General features: G+C 35.9%; 1 protein-coding gene across 1 annotated transcript in view; it reads left to right on the top strand.

The window, feature by feature from the left end:
* The window catches only part of EPHA6 (EPH receptor A6), a 955,281-nt gene that overhangs the window by 547,093 nt on the left and 390,566 nt on the right, over positions 1–17,622 (top strand). Inside the window, exon 6 of the mRNA XM_036349135.1 lies at positions 14,368–14,492. Coding sequence (XP_036205028.1) covers positions 14,368–14,492 — 125 coding nt within the window. The remainder of the gene's footprint in view (positions 1–14,367; positions 14,493–17,622) is intronic.

Genomic DNA, 17,622 nt, shown 5'->3' on the forward strand with positions numbered 1-17,622 from the left:
ATTTCTGAGATATTCAGGTCTTTTTAGGTTCCATAGATATTTTTGGAATATTTGTTCTAGATCTGTGAAATATACCATTGGTATTTTAATAGGGATTGCATTGAATCTATAGATTGCTTTGGGTAGTATGGACATTTGAATGGTGTTAATTCTTCTAATCCGTGAACACTGTATATGCTTCCACTTGTTTGTAACATCCTCTATTTCTTTTTTCAATGTCCTATAGTTTTCCCAGTACAGGTATGTTACCTCCTAGGTTAAGTTTATTCCAAGGTAGCTCATTTTTTATTGTTGGTGTTGCAATCTTAGAAGATGATCACTATTATTTCATTCTTCTTGAGGTTTTTAAGACTTATTTTGTCCTTACATGTGGTCTATCTTTGAGAATGTTCCATATGCACTTGAGAAGAATTTATATTCTTCAGTTTTGGGATGAAATGTTCTGCAAATATCTATTAAATCAATCTGATCTAGTGTGTCACTTAAGGTTACTGTTTCTTTGTTGATGATTTTGTCTAGAAGATCTATCCAGTGATGTCATTGTGGTATTAGAGTTTCCTACTATGACTGTATTGCTGTCAATCTCTTCCTTAAAGTCTACCAAAAGATTTTTAAATATATTTAGGTGCTTATATTGAGTACTTATATGTTTACAATGGCTATATTTTCTTGTTGGATCAATTTCTTTTGTATTATGTAGTGACCTTCTTTGTCCCTTGTTATAGCCCTTTTGTGAAGTCTATATTGTCAGATGTAAGTCTTGCTATCCCAGATTTTTTCCCACTTCCATTTGCATGGAATATTTTTTTTAATCCCTTACCTTCAACCAGTGTGAGTCTTTTGTCTGAGTTGGGTCTCTTATAAACAGCATATATATAGGTCATAATTTTTTATCCATTCAGCTACCCTGAGTTTTTTAGTAGAGCATTTGATTCATTTACATTTCAGGTTATTATTGAAGGCACTTGTTGCCATTTTTATTTCTTATGCCTATATTCCCCGTTCTCTTTCTTCTTCTTACAACAGTCCCTTTAATACTTCTTCCAATGCTACTTTAGGGGTAATGTACTCCATTTGCCTTTTTTTTTGTCTGGGAAGTTTTTTATTTCACCTTCAATTTTTAATGATAGCCTTACTGGTTAGAGAAGTTTTGGTCTCAGATCCTTGCTTTTCGTTACTTTGAATACTTCTGGCCTGTAGTGTTTCTGTTGAGAAAGAAATCAACTGGCAGCCTTATGGAACTTCCTTGTAGGCAAATGACTATCTCTCTTGCTGCCTTTAAGATTCTGTCTTTGTCATTAATCTTTGTGATTTTAATTATGATGTGTTGTGATGTGTCTTTTTGAGTTCATCTTGATTAGGACTCTCTGAGTGACTGAACTTGTATGACTTATTTCTTCACCAGGTTAGGAACATTTTCTGTCATTGTGTCTTCAAACAGGTTCTCTATGCCTTCCTCCCTACCCCACCCCTGCCCCATTACCCATATGACATGCATGTTGTTACATTTATGTTGTCCCAAAGTTCCCTTTTACTATCCTCTTGTTTGTTAATACATTTTTCTTTTTGCTGCTCTTTTTGAGTGATTTTTCTACTTTGTCTTCTAATTCACTGATTGCATCCTCCACTTCATTTACCCTACTGTTTATTCCTTCCAGTGTTTTCTTTATTTTAGATATGTTATTCTTCATTTCCATCTGGTTGTTTTTCATATGTTCTGTGTTCTTTCTCATGCTCTTGAGCATTCTTAAAACCATTACTTCAAACTCTCTGATAAATTGCTTGCCTCTGTTTCATTTAGTTCTTTTTCTGGAGATTCCTCCTGTTTTGTTTTGTTTTATTTCTTTTCATTTGGGGCTTGTTTTTTTTGTTTGTTTGTTTCCTCGTTTTTCCTGTTCCTTTGTGTTTGTTTCCACATATTAGAGAGAAGTGCTATGACTCCTAGTCTTGGTGGGGTTGCCTACTGTAGTGGGTATCTTGTGGGAACTGGTGATACAGTCTCCTTGATCTCCTGAGCTAGATACTCAAGGAGTGTCCCTAGTATGGGTTATGTGGGCCCTCCTATTGTAATTGGGTCTTGATTGCTTTGTCCCCTTTATGGGTGGGCTCAGCCCTCCAACTGGCTGACTATGAGGCTAAATCTTAACCACAACATGCAAACTGTTGTACAAAATACTGACAGAATCAAACAAGACCAAACTGAAAACAACACACACACACACACAACCAACAACAAAAACAAAAAGGAGACAAAAAAAAGAATAATAAAATATAAGAAGCAAAAAATGGAGAAGAAAAAAAATGAGTCTCTGAAAGGAAAGAAAAGAAAAGAGAGAAAAATAAATATAATAATTTTTAAAAATAATAATAACATATAGAATAGGAAAAGAAAAATAAAATGAAAGAATAAAAAATGAAAAGGAAAGAATATAATAAGAAAGGAAAAGATAAATAAGATATATGAAAGAAGAAGAAGAGAAGAGAAGAAAGAAAAAAATAAATAGAAAAGTAAAAGAGATTTTTTAAAAAGAGGAGATCACCTGAGCAGATTTTGGTGTCTACTGCAATCTCCCTTTGAATATGCTGCTTATAGAGCTTGCTGGATCCTGCTCCAATGTCTGAAGGAGGCCACTTGGTGTCCTGGTTCCTGAGCCTCCTAGAAAGCTCTCTAGTGCAAGCCAATGTCACTCACTGTACCTGCCTAGCCCTGGGCAGCCTGCATGAAGCTCTCCACTGGGCAAAGCCTCGAGTATTCTGGTGGGCCCAGATGCTGGGTCTACCTCTGCTCTGGCACCATGAATGTCCCTACTCTGAGCTACTCTTCCTTCCCCCACAGAACTGTGCTCAGGTATCTGGGACCTGGTCAGGGTTGAACAGACTAGTAGGCGTGGTGTCTGTAACCTACAGGAGGGGTGGTGGGCCCTTCCTCTCCTTCTCAGGGCTGCACTGGCTGAACTCGCTGGGGAGCGTGGATCTGCTTCTCCATAATGCAGCTGCAGGGCCCAGCACACATCTGTTTCCTGGACAGAAGCCCGCCTAGGAGACACAGTCGCAATAACTCAGCTCTACCTGGCTCTCTGGCACCCCAATGCCTACCAAACTTAGTAGGCGGTAATTAAAAAAAAAATCAACCCACTTGGCACTCCAATCTCTGTGCTGCAGACCCTTCTAGGCAGGGCCTCTCTCTGCCAGGCCAAATGTCTTTCTCCCCCATGCCATCAAACCGGCCAGTGCGGATGCAAATTTCCAGCACAGCACTGTTTCCCTTTGCCTTGGAACATGGCAGTATGGGGCAGAAAGCAGTGTGTGTGGGGGGGGGGGGGGAGGGGGGAGGCGGGGGGGGAGGGGGGGGGGGGGGGGGGGGGGGGACGGGGGAGTACCACCCATGTGCTGAAATTGGGCAAGAACAAGCGACTTTACCAAGCCAGGCAGTCTGTCTCTGGCCATGACCTTCCCAGGCTGATGTTGTAACGAAGAAATCACTCCTTGCCTTGGATGGTGTGGTCTGAGTCTCCCAGGTGAATCAAATCCCCACTGATTCCCACCACCCGACTATGGGACTCCCCTTCCCTTCTCTGTTTCTCTGGATTGGGGACCCCTGAATGGAGCTGAGACACCACCCTCCCAGGGGGAGGGGGATCCACTGCTGCAATATTCCTTCGCTTCCCAGCTAGGCACCTACCCATGGGAGCTCACCCTCCCCATGTCTCCTCCTGTCTTTCCTCCATGTTTCCTGTTCTCAGTATTTCAGATCAGATACAGTTCAACTGATCTTTCAAGCCAATTGCTCTACTGTCTAGTCCGCAAGCAAAAGGACTGAGTTGGAAGCTACTTAGTAACCATCTTGGAATCTGTTTGTCCAATATTAACACTTACAAACAAAGTAGTACAACTAGTGCTTAGACCTGTCAGGCACATTGCAGTTCTCTTCCCAACACAGGTTCTCTGCATACTTGAGCTTCCTTTTCTTCAGTAAAATTTTTTATATTGAAAGTCTTGGGAATCTCATGAAGAGTTTTCTCCTTGATCATATTGACGATAGTCTTGCAAATAATACCAAGCAAACCTTTGAGGTCTAAGTAGTTCACAACCAGAATAAACTCGAAAAGTGTTCCTTTTGGTCAACTTTCAGGAATTTCTAGTCCCAAACTGGGACGGTTTGCTTTTCTTTGTTCTCATCATCCCCAGGAGAAGGGTCATCTTTGTGGCGGGTGCACCATAAATGACCTTTTTAAATGTTGCTGAATTAGCCTTCGGTTGAGGAGCTGGATCATCATGTTCTTAACCATCCATTCCCAAACCTTACAACATGCTTTTGATAGTTACACAATTTGTTTACATAATTTGGGACTATTTGCTATTTACAAAAAATTTTAAATCATAACATGCATGTTATTTTGCAATTTGTTTTGCCACTTTAAATGTTATGCTTATTTCCCCATGTCTGTATGGCTACATCGTTTTTTTAAAAGCTTCATTGAGATCTATTGGATGGATTTCTTTTTAAGTATCCAAACTTTCTTTAATGAAACAGTAAAATTTGTATATAAAACTTTACTCATTCATTATATTATTTCAAAGATTTATGTTTTTGCAAGCTTTATGGCTTTGCTGCTTCTTTTTTCACAATATTATTTAAGATGATATTAGACATTTATTTATACATGATTTTCCTGGTTATTGTAATAGAATTTTTTCTTTCTTTTTTTTTTTTGATAGTATTTAAGTTGCCTTATTTTTCTATTCCTGGGACAAGATGCAAACTATTTGATGAATCAACTGAGGCCCAGCATGAGAAACTGTGTACAAATAAAACTAGCATATTATATTTAAAATCTATTTATATAATTTTCATATGTAACTTACATAATTGAACAGTTCAAATAATAGTACTTTTTGCCTAGATGAATAACCAGAAACCAATGTTCTTGATTTTAATATAATGGGATGCTATGAATATATAAATAAGGAAATTATTTGAAATAAAGATGAGAAGGCACAAATTCTTTAAAAAAAAAATGTTTTTATTGACTTTAGAGAGAGGAAGAGAGAGATAAAACATTGATGTGCTGCCTCCTGCACGCCCCTGAGCCTGAAACATGGGCATGTGCTCTGACCAGGAATTGAACCAATGACCTTTTGGTTTAGGGGTCGACATTCAACCACTGAGCCACACCAGCCGGGCAAATTCTTGATCTTTTTCCAGGGCCAAGCAAACTTTCTGCAATTTTAGTGAATAGTATTTTAAATTCCTAGAAAATACTGGTACAACATATTTTTTTTACTGTAACTTGACAGGTAATAATAAGGTCAGCAGATTCTCAGACTGATCTAATTTGAGAATTAGATATATGATTTCCCTCATTATATTTCAGAGAAACTGCATTTTATAGCATCTGTCATATAAACAGTTTCTCAAATGCCTCTGGAATGATAAAATCGCCAGTAGAGGTGTATGGTATAAATTACTGAAAACAGCAGCCTAAAGATAAGCTTAACAGTGAGCACATTAAATGAGCCAGTCATAAGACTAATAATAAAATAGAAGTAAAAAAGGCAGATTATATTAAAAAGGAACTTTAAAGATAATGCTTCAGGTCTTACTCTGTATACTAGTAATTAAGTGCTGACAGTGCTGTATCATTTTGACTCATCATTAATAAAGTGATTTTTCACTGTGGCCTGCACAAGTAGTGTGCAAATATTTCCACACATTTTTCACCAATGTCTTGTCAAGCTTCCAGCTTGCATCGTATGGCATGGAAGAAATAGAGTGAGCAAGCTTTGTGTTACCCGATACTAATACTTTCTTTGGAGAGATGCTTGAAATTCAAAGCTAAAGGCTTCTTTAAAAAAATGTAATAACATTAACTCTAAGGAAAGGCTGAAAAAATTAATCCTATATCACCTATAACTTAAGGTGATATAATCAAAAAGAGAATAATCCCTTTTTTTCCAATAAGAAAGGCAGAAATTTTTAAAAAATGACAGATTATAGATTAAATAAGAAAAATATATAAGAGCAGGGTATTTAAATATTTTTTAAAAAATAAACAGAATGAATACTTTTTAAAATTAATAAATATAGTCCAGCTGGTGCTGCTCAGTGGTTGAGCATTGACCTATGAACCAAGAGGTCATGGTTCCATTCCCAGTCAGGGCACATGCCTGATTTCGGGCTTGATCCCCAGCAGGGAGTGTGCAGGAGGCAGCTGATGGATGTTGAAGTTTCTCTTTCATAGATGTTTCTATCTCTCTCTCCCTCTTCCTTCCTCTCTTCCTCTAAAAATCAATAAAAACATATTTGTTAAAAAGTAATAAATATATCAAATGAATTATGTAATTAAATCGGTGTTTTTATACCTGCTTTAGAAACTTACTTTTTAAAACTTCCCCACTTCCCCTACTAAACTGTAAATGTATCCAAAATGTTTCCTATTGTTACTATAACAAATTACCACAAACTTGTCTCAAAAACAACATGTTGCCCTGGCCTGTGTGGCTCAGTTGGAGTGTTGTTCTGTTACCAAGATGTTGCGGGTTCAATTCCAGTCAGGGCACATGCCCAGGTTTCAGGTTCAATCCCCGGTCGGGGTGTGTGCAGGAGGCAGCTGATCAATGTTCTCTCACATCAATGTCTCTTTCTCTCTCTCTCTGTAAAAATAAAAAAATTTTAAAAAGAACATGTTTATTATCTTACAGTCTGGATGTCAGAAGACCAAAATCAGTCTTACAAGGTAACAGGAGCACTTGTTCCTTCCAGAGAGTCTAGGGAAAAACTATTCCTTCCCCTTTGTAGCTTCTGCACCCTTTGGCTCACAGCCTTCCCTTCAGTAGACAAGTTTCCTATTGCACTTACATTGGGCAGTCCAGGTCAATCTCCCCATCTCAAAATCCTTAATTTAAAAACAGCTAAATCCCTTTACCATAGAAGAATGTTCACAGATTCTGGAGATTATAATGTGTACATATTTGGGGGGCCATTAGTCACATATCACAGCTGTCATATGATTTAACATACCACAGTCTTATTCTCAGGTATAAAAAGAGACAGAAATTTGAAATAAATAAAGCGCTAAATCTGTATATAAGCATCACATATATATTTTCAATTCATATTCAACCATATGGGGAAGTAGATAACAATATATATTATCATTATCTCTGATTATAGGGGAAAAATATCAAAGGAAAAACACATGTGGCAGATATTTTAAGATATACTACCCAAAGCACAATACATTTAACGAACATGTCCAAAAAACAAGACATAGATCACAAATACTTTGAAGTATGCTCAGGTTTCAAAATGTTAATTCACATAAATATCACATTTACAAAATTTCACAGTGAAATCATGTTATTGATTATGGCATGTCTCTTAACATCTATAGAATAAAACATTACTACATGTTTTTGCTTTGTAGTTATGCCCATTGGTTCATTATCACAGAAAATGAGGACAATCAGTCTTAAATGTATGTTCTGATTTGTGCTTCCTGGTAAATATTACTTATTAACTAGAGGCTCAGGTGCATGAAATTTGTGCACTGGAGGAGGGGGGTCCTTCAACCCGGCCTGCCCCCTCTTGCAGTCCAAGACCGTTCAGGGGATGTCCACCTGCTGGCTTAGACCCGATATAGCCAGAAGCAAGGCTCACTGCTCCTTAGCGCTGTTGCAGAGGCAAGAGAGTTTCCCTCCACCGCTGCTCCACTCACCAGCTCTGAGCCTGGCCTCTGGCTGAGCAGTGCACTGACTACTAGGGGGCAGCTCCTGCGTTGAGCGTCTGCCCCTGGTGGTCAGTGTGCATCATAGCGACCAGTTGTTCTGCCGATTGTTCTGCTGTTTGGTCGATTTGCATATTAGGGTTTTATTATATAGGATTAGATTAGTGTTTTTTATTTACATTTCATCATGTTGTTGATTGTATTTCCCCTAAAACTACACACACACACACACACAGTTTTTTGGACATAGGCACAGGGTAAAAAAGAAGGGAAAAGGGTAAAGAAAAGAGGTAAAAGCACTGAAAGGAAATGAAGAATGAAGAGAGGAAGGAAGAAAGAGGGAGAGAAATAAGGGAGAAAAGGAAGAAAAAAGAGAGATAAGAAAGAGGATGATAGATGAGCAAAGTGGAAGAGTTAATTTCATTTATGCTGAAGGTCAGAATTAGGAACTAGGGGGAAGTTGCAGGAAGAAAACGAATTTCATGTGAAGACTTTTTTAACAATTAGAGATTTTCAAAAAGGAATGGATTGCCTTGTGAAGTAGACTCTGCTGCAACTGCTGAAGCAAGACGTGGATAATCAGCTCTCAGGGCTGTGGTGAGGGTTGTTCTGCATTGCTGAAAAATACATGAAATGGCTTATAAGGTTTACCTTAATACTAAGATTCCATTATTTAACATTCACCATTAAGGCTCTCATTGTCACAGAAACGTGTGCACAAGAGTGTCCTCTCCTTCTCTCTTCCTTTAATTTCTCTTTTTTACCCAACACACACGTACTCACACACATACACATATCTCAATATATAAACTATGCCCATATTCTCAGTAAATGATTATTGGCAATATTTAATAGATCTTTAGGAAAATACATAAACTCATGACCCATATGATAAATCTTGATTACATTCCCAAAATAAGACATATTTTTTATAAAAGCCCATGTGATTCAAATGTGTCATTGTTTGATATTAAAAATATCAAAAAACAGATTCAAAAGCAAAGAAGATATTTGTGACTCTGCCTCATTCTGCACTTCTAGTTTTGAACACAGATTTTAATTTTGTACAGATTACAACACTAAGATTGATTTTAAGAGGAAATGCAGCAAAAATGTTAATTTTCCACTTTTTTCTTGACATTTTGAGTTAATATCAAAACTCACTTTCACATCTCATCATTAAACTATTGCTGACTCCTCTAAGCTTTAGCTTCCTCCTCTTTAAAATAGGGATAACCTCAGATTAATTAGGAGCAAAATAATTAGAATAATTTAATATTTCTTTGGGTATCTTCACATAAGCATAAGAAAATAATGATTGTCTAGAAGTGAAAAAGATCTCTTTTGTTAACTAATTCTGTTACATGCTTTTCTTTTCACATTTTTAATAGACCTTTTGTTACACTATTTGAGATTCAGAAAATGTAGTAATTAGAACGGTTTGCTTTAAAGCCATTTTAGAGAATGTAGCAATCATTTCTCTTGAAGGTCAAAGCTAAGATTTTGAAGGCCTAAGAAAGGCTGTGTATCAGAAATATAATCCTACTGAGAACTATAGTGAGTACATGATTTTACTCAGGAAACATTGCTTGAGTCTTCACGTCTTTCACTGAGCCTCTGATCTGACAAACTCCAAAAGATATTATTTCCCTGCCTATTTCTTTCCTTCACTGACTTTTTAGAATCATAAGTAAAAATCAATAGTTGTCCTTCTGTGCTCTAAAATTAGTTTTTTCTTATGTTGAGGAATTATGTATTTTCTGCTTTATATTCATTGGTACTACAGTGTTGTCCCAAAATGCCAAATTCAGATGCTCCATAAACTTGGGTTATGCAGAAAACAAATGTATTAAATATAATCCAAACAAACACTTGAGGTTTTCTATATTGAAGCTTTGTTTTAAAATGAAATTCTGTATGGTGTTGGCTTTCTTAGCAAATAGAAAAGGGAGCCTTTGGGGTATATATTGACTTATAAATTGTTTCCAACAGCCTCTGCTTTAACTCAATAACTGTTTAAAATGTGTGCCTAGTGTGTATTGATATAGCTCTTTTCAAAAGCAATACATTATTACATAGTATGGCGCAGAAAATCCAAATTAATTGAAGCAATTTTCTCTATAAAATATTTAAGAAAATCAAAAATGTGTCCATAAAATCTGAGAACATTAACAGGAAAATATTGGAATTTCAACATCCAATATTAAAGGAAAGACTTAATAAAGTATCCACATAATTTAATAATTTAACTATTAAAGTAATAACGATGGAGTCCATATCAAAATGTTGACTGAGGTTTACAATATGGTTAAAAATAGAATTATAGCCCTAGCTGGTTTGGCTCAGTGGATAGAGCATTGGCCTGTGGACTGAAGGGTCCCAGGTTCGATTCCAGTCAAGGTCACATGCCTGGGTTGCAGGCTTGATCCTCATTAGGGGATGTGCAGGAGGCAGCCAATCAATGATTCTCTCTCATCATTGATGTTTCTATCTCTCTTTCACTCTCCCTTACTCTCTGAAATCAATAAAGATATATTTTTAAAAATAGAATTATATAAATGATATATATTTTAAAGATATGGAAAATATGGAAATTTACCTATGAAATAAATGTGCAAAAGTGAAGATTTTTCTTAGGCTTTATGTGATTCTTGGACCCTACATTCCATGTATAATTTACATAGCTAGAGAATAGATTCTCTTTATTTCTATTTTATAGACATATAGGAGAGGACACATAAAATTTAATTGACCATTGAAGAATTTTAAATAGAAAAGATAGTACCTATATTTGAATTAAAAGTTATTCTAATACACTGCTGCTATAATTGAATTTCTTATATGTTTTGAAAAGATATTATTTGATCTTGAATGCTAAATAATTATGAAGCAAAGTGTGATACATTGGTAATTTGGCTTTATGGCATTATGCATTAAACTGAAAATTAGCTATAAGATGTATACATATGGAAAAGACATTTTCAAAAATTGTAATAAATTGACATACTTAAATCAATTTATAATTTGTATAATTCACTTGAGAGTTTTAATTTTTCCATAAAGTGCTATTTAATACAGTATTACATTATAATTCAAAGAACATTAGTGTAGTTTCCGACATGGATAAATTTATTAATGGTAGCTTATTTGTAGTGAATATGATTCAATTAAAGAGTGAATTATCTGAGCACTTTTTCTTATTTACATTATCCATATCTGTTTTAGCCTCTATCACAAACTTTTCTGTTTCTCAGCAATTTCTATAATTATTATTCATGTTTAAGAATATGTTTTAGTCCAATAATGATGCTTTCATCCAACATCTGGAAAGGGTTTTAAATGTAGTTTCTAAAGTACTAATTTCCTTAGAAGAACCAAACTTGTCATTCTCACAAGTTTAAAAAAATATATTTTATCCTTAAGATAGAAAAGCAACATTCAGACATAAAACACCAAACTTAATACTTGAGTTTTTCTTAGAAATTTAAAGTATATTCACTATGATCACAGAGAATCAATTTTTTTTCAAATCCTATTCTCACCAGTGACTGGTATATTTGAATGGATTTCTGAAAATGAATTAGGAAGATATCATGACTTCATGAATATATTTCTAATTTGAGTTTACTACTGTAGAGTTTTTACATACTTTATTGAACTGACATCTGTATTTCCTTTCTCGCTAGGAGAAAAGAAAAACCCTAGTTATCAATGACACCAACATACTTATTCATTGCTTTATCCCTTAATATATAGACACAGGTTCTGAATTACAACGCCAATACCACCATCAATAATATCCTTACTAAAAATAACTTCATAATTTTTGCAGTTTTTAAAATATATAAAACATATCCCTTTGAGATGTATGTTAAGTTACTGTGTTTTAAAGTCACTTTAAGTAGTTCCTCTTGGAGTCTATGCATCCAATTCAATACACAGCTTTCTTTCTTTTATTTTTCTTCTAATTTTTCAAAATTGCTTTTTTTATTGTTGACAGTATTGCAGACATCTCCCCATTTTCCTGCCTTTGCGCCCCCTCCCCCCGAACCTGTCTCAGCCCCAAGCCTGCACCACATTATTGTCTGTGTCCATAGGCTATGTATATATGCATATATGTTCTTTGGATAATCTTTCCCATCCCCCTGCACCCTACTCCCCTCTGCCATTTGTCAGTCCATTTCATGTATTCATGCCTCTGGACCTATTTTGTTCATCAGTTTATTTTATTCATTAGATTACACATATAAGTGAGATCATGTGATACCTGTCTTTCTCTGGCTTATTTCACTTAGCATAATATTTTCCAAGTCCATAAATATTGTCACAAATGGTAAGAGTTCCTTCTTTTATACAGCCACATAGTATTCCATTGTGTAAATGTACCACAGCATTTTTATCCACTCGTCAACTGATGGGTGCTTGGGCTGTTTCCAGACTTTAGCCACTGTAAATTGTGCTGCTATGAACATAGGGGTGCATACATTCTTTCTGGTTGGTGTTTCAGGAGTCTTAGGATATATTCTCAGACGTGGGATCACTGGGTCAAATGACACTTCCATTTTTAACTTTTACTGTTTTCCACAGTTGCTGTACCAGTCTGTATTCCCATTAGCAGTATACTAGGGTTCCCTTTTTAAAATGTTAATTTGTTTTCTAACACTTAAAAACATTTACAGGATTCCAAAGTAAATCTTTAAAGGGAAGCTGTAGTCAGAGACATTTAGCTTTTAACCTGTAGTGTCCATCCTATTTTCTTCTCATCCTATAGGGGTAACCGTTGTTATTGTTTTCTATTCCTAGACTTCTCCTTATATTGTATTTTATGTATTTTTCTCCACTTTAGTTTTATCACTTAAAAATATATCCTGAAATAATGCCATTGTAGTATTTATAGATAGTCACAATTCCTTTCTACATCATAACTCTCTGATGGATGTAGCATGGTTTTTTAAATAGTCTGGTATTGATGGATATTTAAATTGTTTCCAATCATTACAAACAATTGTCAGTGAGTAGGCTTATAAATGTATCACTTTTTTGTGCAATGTATCTTTAAGATGAATTCCAAAAAGCCAAAGTATAAATGAACATAGAATTGTCTTCAAATTGTTGAATTTCCCTTTATAAGAGTTGTACCATTTTGCATTTTTCCCAACTATACATTAAAGTCCATTTCCACCACAGCCTTTTCAACGGAGAAGCTGGCATCAGACTTTTGGATTTTTTTGCCAACTTGGTAGATAAGGAATAGTATCTCAGTATATTTAATTTATATTATTCTTTTTATGAATGAGTTTTAGCATCTATGTAAGAAACTTTTAAAATGTAGAAAACTTAAAATGAAAAATATTTTGTTATAAAAATGTTTAAATATATATATAATTTAGGTAAATTTTGGGAGTTTAATACAAGATTACTTTAGGATGAAGTTAGATTGTTAAAACAGTGATATATAGAGAGAAAAAGACATGATTCTGAAAATAAACTTCAGAAGTCAAGGATTTCAATTTTATTCAAATGTAACAGAAACCATGCAAATAATTCTTACATTGATAAGCAATAATTTACTGTAGTTAAGAAGTTTGTGATATTAATTTTTATGAAGTACTAACACTTTATAAAGTCCTAAATAGTTTTATAGAGAGGAAGGAACAGAGAGAGAAACATCCATTTGTTGTTTTATTTATTTATGCATTCATTGGGTGATTCTTGTATTTGCCCTGACCAGGGATGGAATCTGCACCCTTGGCTTAGCAAGACGATGCTCTAGCCCAGTGGTCGGCAAACTGCGGCTCGCGAGCCACATGCGGCTCTTTGGCCCCTTGAGTGTGTCTCTTCCACAAAATACCGACTTCTGCGCATGGGCCACGAAGTTTCAATCGCACTGTACGTGCGCGCCCGCACGTGGTATTTTGTGGAAGAGCCACACTCAAGGGGCCAAAGAGCCGCATGTGGCTTGTGAGCCACAGTTTGCCGACCACTGCCTAGCCAACTGAGCTATCTGGCCAGGGTCTAAGAAGTTTGTGATGTAAACATTTATAAAATACTAAGGCTTTATAAAGTCCTAAGTCTTGAAAGAAAAGCATATGAATGATCTTGTCATTGCAGAGGATTTTTCTATAGAAGATTTAGATTTAACAAAACATAGGAGCCAAGTGTATCACACCTCGTGTAGAGCCAAAATCAGTTTAAGAAAAATGTCCTCCTCTCACAAAACTAAAGACGATGAGTTCTGGTCCTTATTCTTGGACTACTTGAAATTTTCCTATGTTCCCTGATAGTATTTATAAATACATTTTAACTAGAGGCCTGATGCACAAAATTCATGCAAGAGTAGGCCTTCCTTCCCCTGGCTGCCAGCACCGCTTCCTTCCGGCACCCGGGACCCGGGCTTCCCTTGCAGCCCCAGCTTCGTACAGGAGGTCACCCAGTCTCATTAGCATATTACGCTTTTATTATTATAGATACTTTATTTCGATTGAATAGAGAAGATTGTAAGGCTACTTTATTAATCTGACACCTATACTTGATGACCTGCTCATCAAGAATTATGTATTTGGGGAAGAAAAATATTACAGAAAGGATTATGGAATATGATTCCTGCCAATTAATTCTTAGTTATTTTCTTTCATTTCAGCGCCTTCCCTGATAGGTATGGTAAGGAAGGACTGGGCATCCCAAAATAGCATTGCCCTATCATGGCAAGCACCTGCTTTTCCCAATGGAGCCATACTGGACTACGAGATCAAGTACTATGAGAAAGTAGGTCTTATTTGGAGCTTCCTAAAAAGTTACATATACATATATGTGCATATATGTATATACTGAGCATGTTATTATACTATATTATCTCACTTTAAAAACTGTTCTTCTTTGGCCTAACCACATACCTACTATGCTTTTGAATACTCTCTAATTTACTATTGTGCATATAATTTCTTAATTAACTTATCTTGTTTTATGTCAGATTAAAGTAAAAGATAACAAGGTCTTTATCTTATTCTAGGGAGTTTTACCACATAGAAAGAAGTAGTAATTCCTGCAACTTAACAGTTCTGTTGACATAACATTGTTTCTAAATTCACTTGGGAAGAAATAGTAAAATGGAATTATTATAACCTAAAAAGAGTTTGTATAGGTCATATTACTTGCCAATGAATTTAAAGTTACAGCCTTAGCTCATTTGGCACAGTGGATAGAGCGTTGGCCTGTGGACTGAAGGGTTCTGGGTTCGATTCCGGTCAAGGGTGCATACCTGGGTTGCAGGCTCCCCCTTTGCCTGGTCAGGGTGTGTGCAGGAGGCAACCAATTGATGTGTTTCTCTCGTATCGATATTTCCCTGTCTTTCCTTCTCTCTTTCACTCTCTCTTAAAAAAAAAAAAATCAATAAGAAAATATCCTCAAGTGAGGTCCAAAAAAAAAAGTTTCAGTACACTATAATTTTGGAAGGACTATTTAAGGGATATATGGTAATAGCAGACTTTTAAATTTTTTCTTTACATTCCCAGGTCAGCTGATTATTTAAAAATCAATGCACACACACATATAAGGAACTTTCAGAATGAAAATATTTCTTCACATTTTATAAAAGTTATTTTTCATACACAGCAAATCACTCTTATTTTATAGTCATTTCTACTTCATGTTTGAAGATGAAGATAACTTGCAATATTTACAATTAAGGACAAATTATACAGAGTCCATAAAAAGGGAACCACATTCATCCAATCAAGATTTTAGAAATCAATAAGGTCTGAAAGGCGGTAATTGACATAATAGTTATGTTTTAATTACGGAATAAATAATATTTCGAAAGAGTTTATTTTGTAAGAAAGTGGCAATGATCTAATGCTAATGGATTGAACATGAAGTTGGAAGTTAAAGATTTTAAATTTATGACTCTTGTTATATTTATGGCCAGGAAAAAGTCAATTAATCTCCCTATGTCTCAGACTTTATATTTACAAAATGGGAATGAAGATATCAACCATTCAAGTAGGTTGTAAAATTGAATTATAAACAGACTTGAAGATGAAAAGCACACTAAATCAGTATTAAATACTACTTAAGTAAGCATTAGGGAAATATTAGGATAAGATATAATGTAAAATCAGAATGAAGGTGAGGAAGGGAAGAGAGAGGGAGGGAGCAGTGCAGATGAATATGAATGGATGGGTGGACCCTAAAAAGCTTCCATAGTTGCCTTAGATTGAGTTACTCAAAAACAGACCGTGAGGCAGGAATTTGCATACAAGTGATTAAGAAAACTCCCAGGAGAACTGGTAAGAAAATGGAGGAAGCAGGAGTATGAAGGATGATGCCAATCAAACTCAGAGTGACTAAGGGGAGCTCTGGAATCTGCTTACATCTCAGAGTCCATACTACGGAAACAAAGAAGCTGAGATTCCACACTCTGATTCCAATCCATCATTGACGACAGGCTTTAATGGAAATGTACATGTGGGATGGAAAACAATATTGCAGGCACTGCTGGTTCTCTGTAGTGGCTCCAGTAGTTCAAATTTAGGTCTCCAAAGAAGGTGGCTGTTACAGCTTTTCAAAGCAAAACTCAGAATCTGGGCGATGGAAGCAGGAATAAGTAAAGGTGACTCATGGGGACCTGGTGGCCCACCAACTGTCAGTTAGGGTACCTCAATGCTCAGAGAACTATGAGAGAATCTTAATTCTCAGCTCATTATAATATTCACATTCTACTCAGTTTTCTTTTTTAATATATTTTTATTGATGTCAGAGTGGAAGGGAGAGGGAGAGAGAGCTAGAAACATCAATGATGAGATACATTGATCGGCTGCCTTCTGCATGCCCCTATTGTGGATTAAGCTCGCAACCCAGGCACGTGCCCTGACCAGAATCAAGCCATGACCTCCTGGTTTATAGTTTATGCTCAACCACTGAGCCACACCGGCCAGGCCTACTCAGTTTTCAATATTGGTGCCTTAGACTTTAATTTATGTTATTTAAACCTTCCATTTCCTTTTACTCGAAGTTACACTATATTGCAAACCCATAAGTAACCCACAAATAAGCAATATTTACACCATTCTCTGAAGACTTCAGCTGTTTTATTAAGTTCTCATTGTGTTAAGAACATTATTCTGTAAATCAGAAAGTAACTCACTTAGAATGTGAAGTGTCTCTAAATATCTGAGGTCAAACTACATACTGTTATTACCAGTGAATTTTGCTCATAGAATATGTAATATTAGAAGGCACTGGCCTGGGTGTTCAAAAATTTGAGTTTTGCTCAAACTTTACCTTTCTTAGTCCTGTTTTCTTATCAATAAAATAAGGGTCTGGAAAGGTAAACTCTTACAGTTTTGTTTCCAAATGCTAATATGTTTGGTCTATACAGTAATATAGATAAGTTATCCTGTCTTTCAGATAACTGTATTTTTTCATTTATATCTATTGAAATTAAATACAGAAACACATATTTTTAAAAATACTTTCCCACAGTGAACAGTGTTCTTCACATAATTATATATAAAAGTTAAGACCCTGCTGTCACTATGGTGTGTGTGTGTGTGTGTGTGTGTGTGTGTGTGTGTGTGTATCTGTGTGTGTGTGTGTGTGTGTGTTAAGAAGGATATTGGTCATAACTAATTAGATATTCTCCATTCAGTTAATTATATCCCCCCAATTCTTAGATACTTTTTTCATACTGAAAAAGTATTTCAGCCCTCGCCGGTTTGGCTCAGTGGATAGAGCATCGGCCTGCGGACTGAAAGGTCCCAGGTTCAATTCAGGTTAAGGGCACATACCCAGGTTGCAGGCTTGATCTCCAGTAGAGGGCATGCAGGAGGCAGCCAATCAATGATTCTCTCTCATCGTTGATATTTCTATCTCTCCCTCTCTCTTCCTCCCTGAAATC

This window comes from Myotis myotis, unplaced genomic scaffold, assembly GCF_014108235.1.
Source record: "Myotis myotis isolate mMyoMyo1 unplaced genomic scaffold, mMyoMyo1.p scaffold_m19_p_2, whole genome shotgun sequence".
Lineage (NCBI taxonomy): Eukaryota > Metazoa > Chordata > Mammalia > Chiroptera > Vespertilionidae > Myotis > Myotis myotis.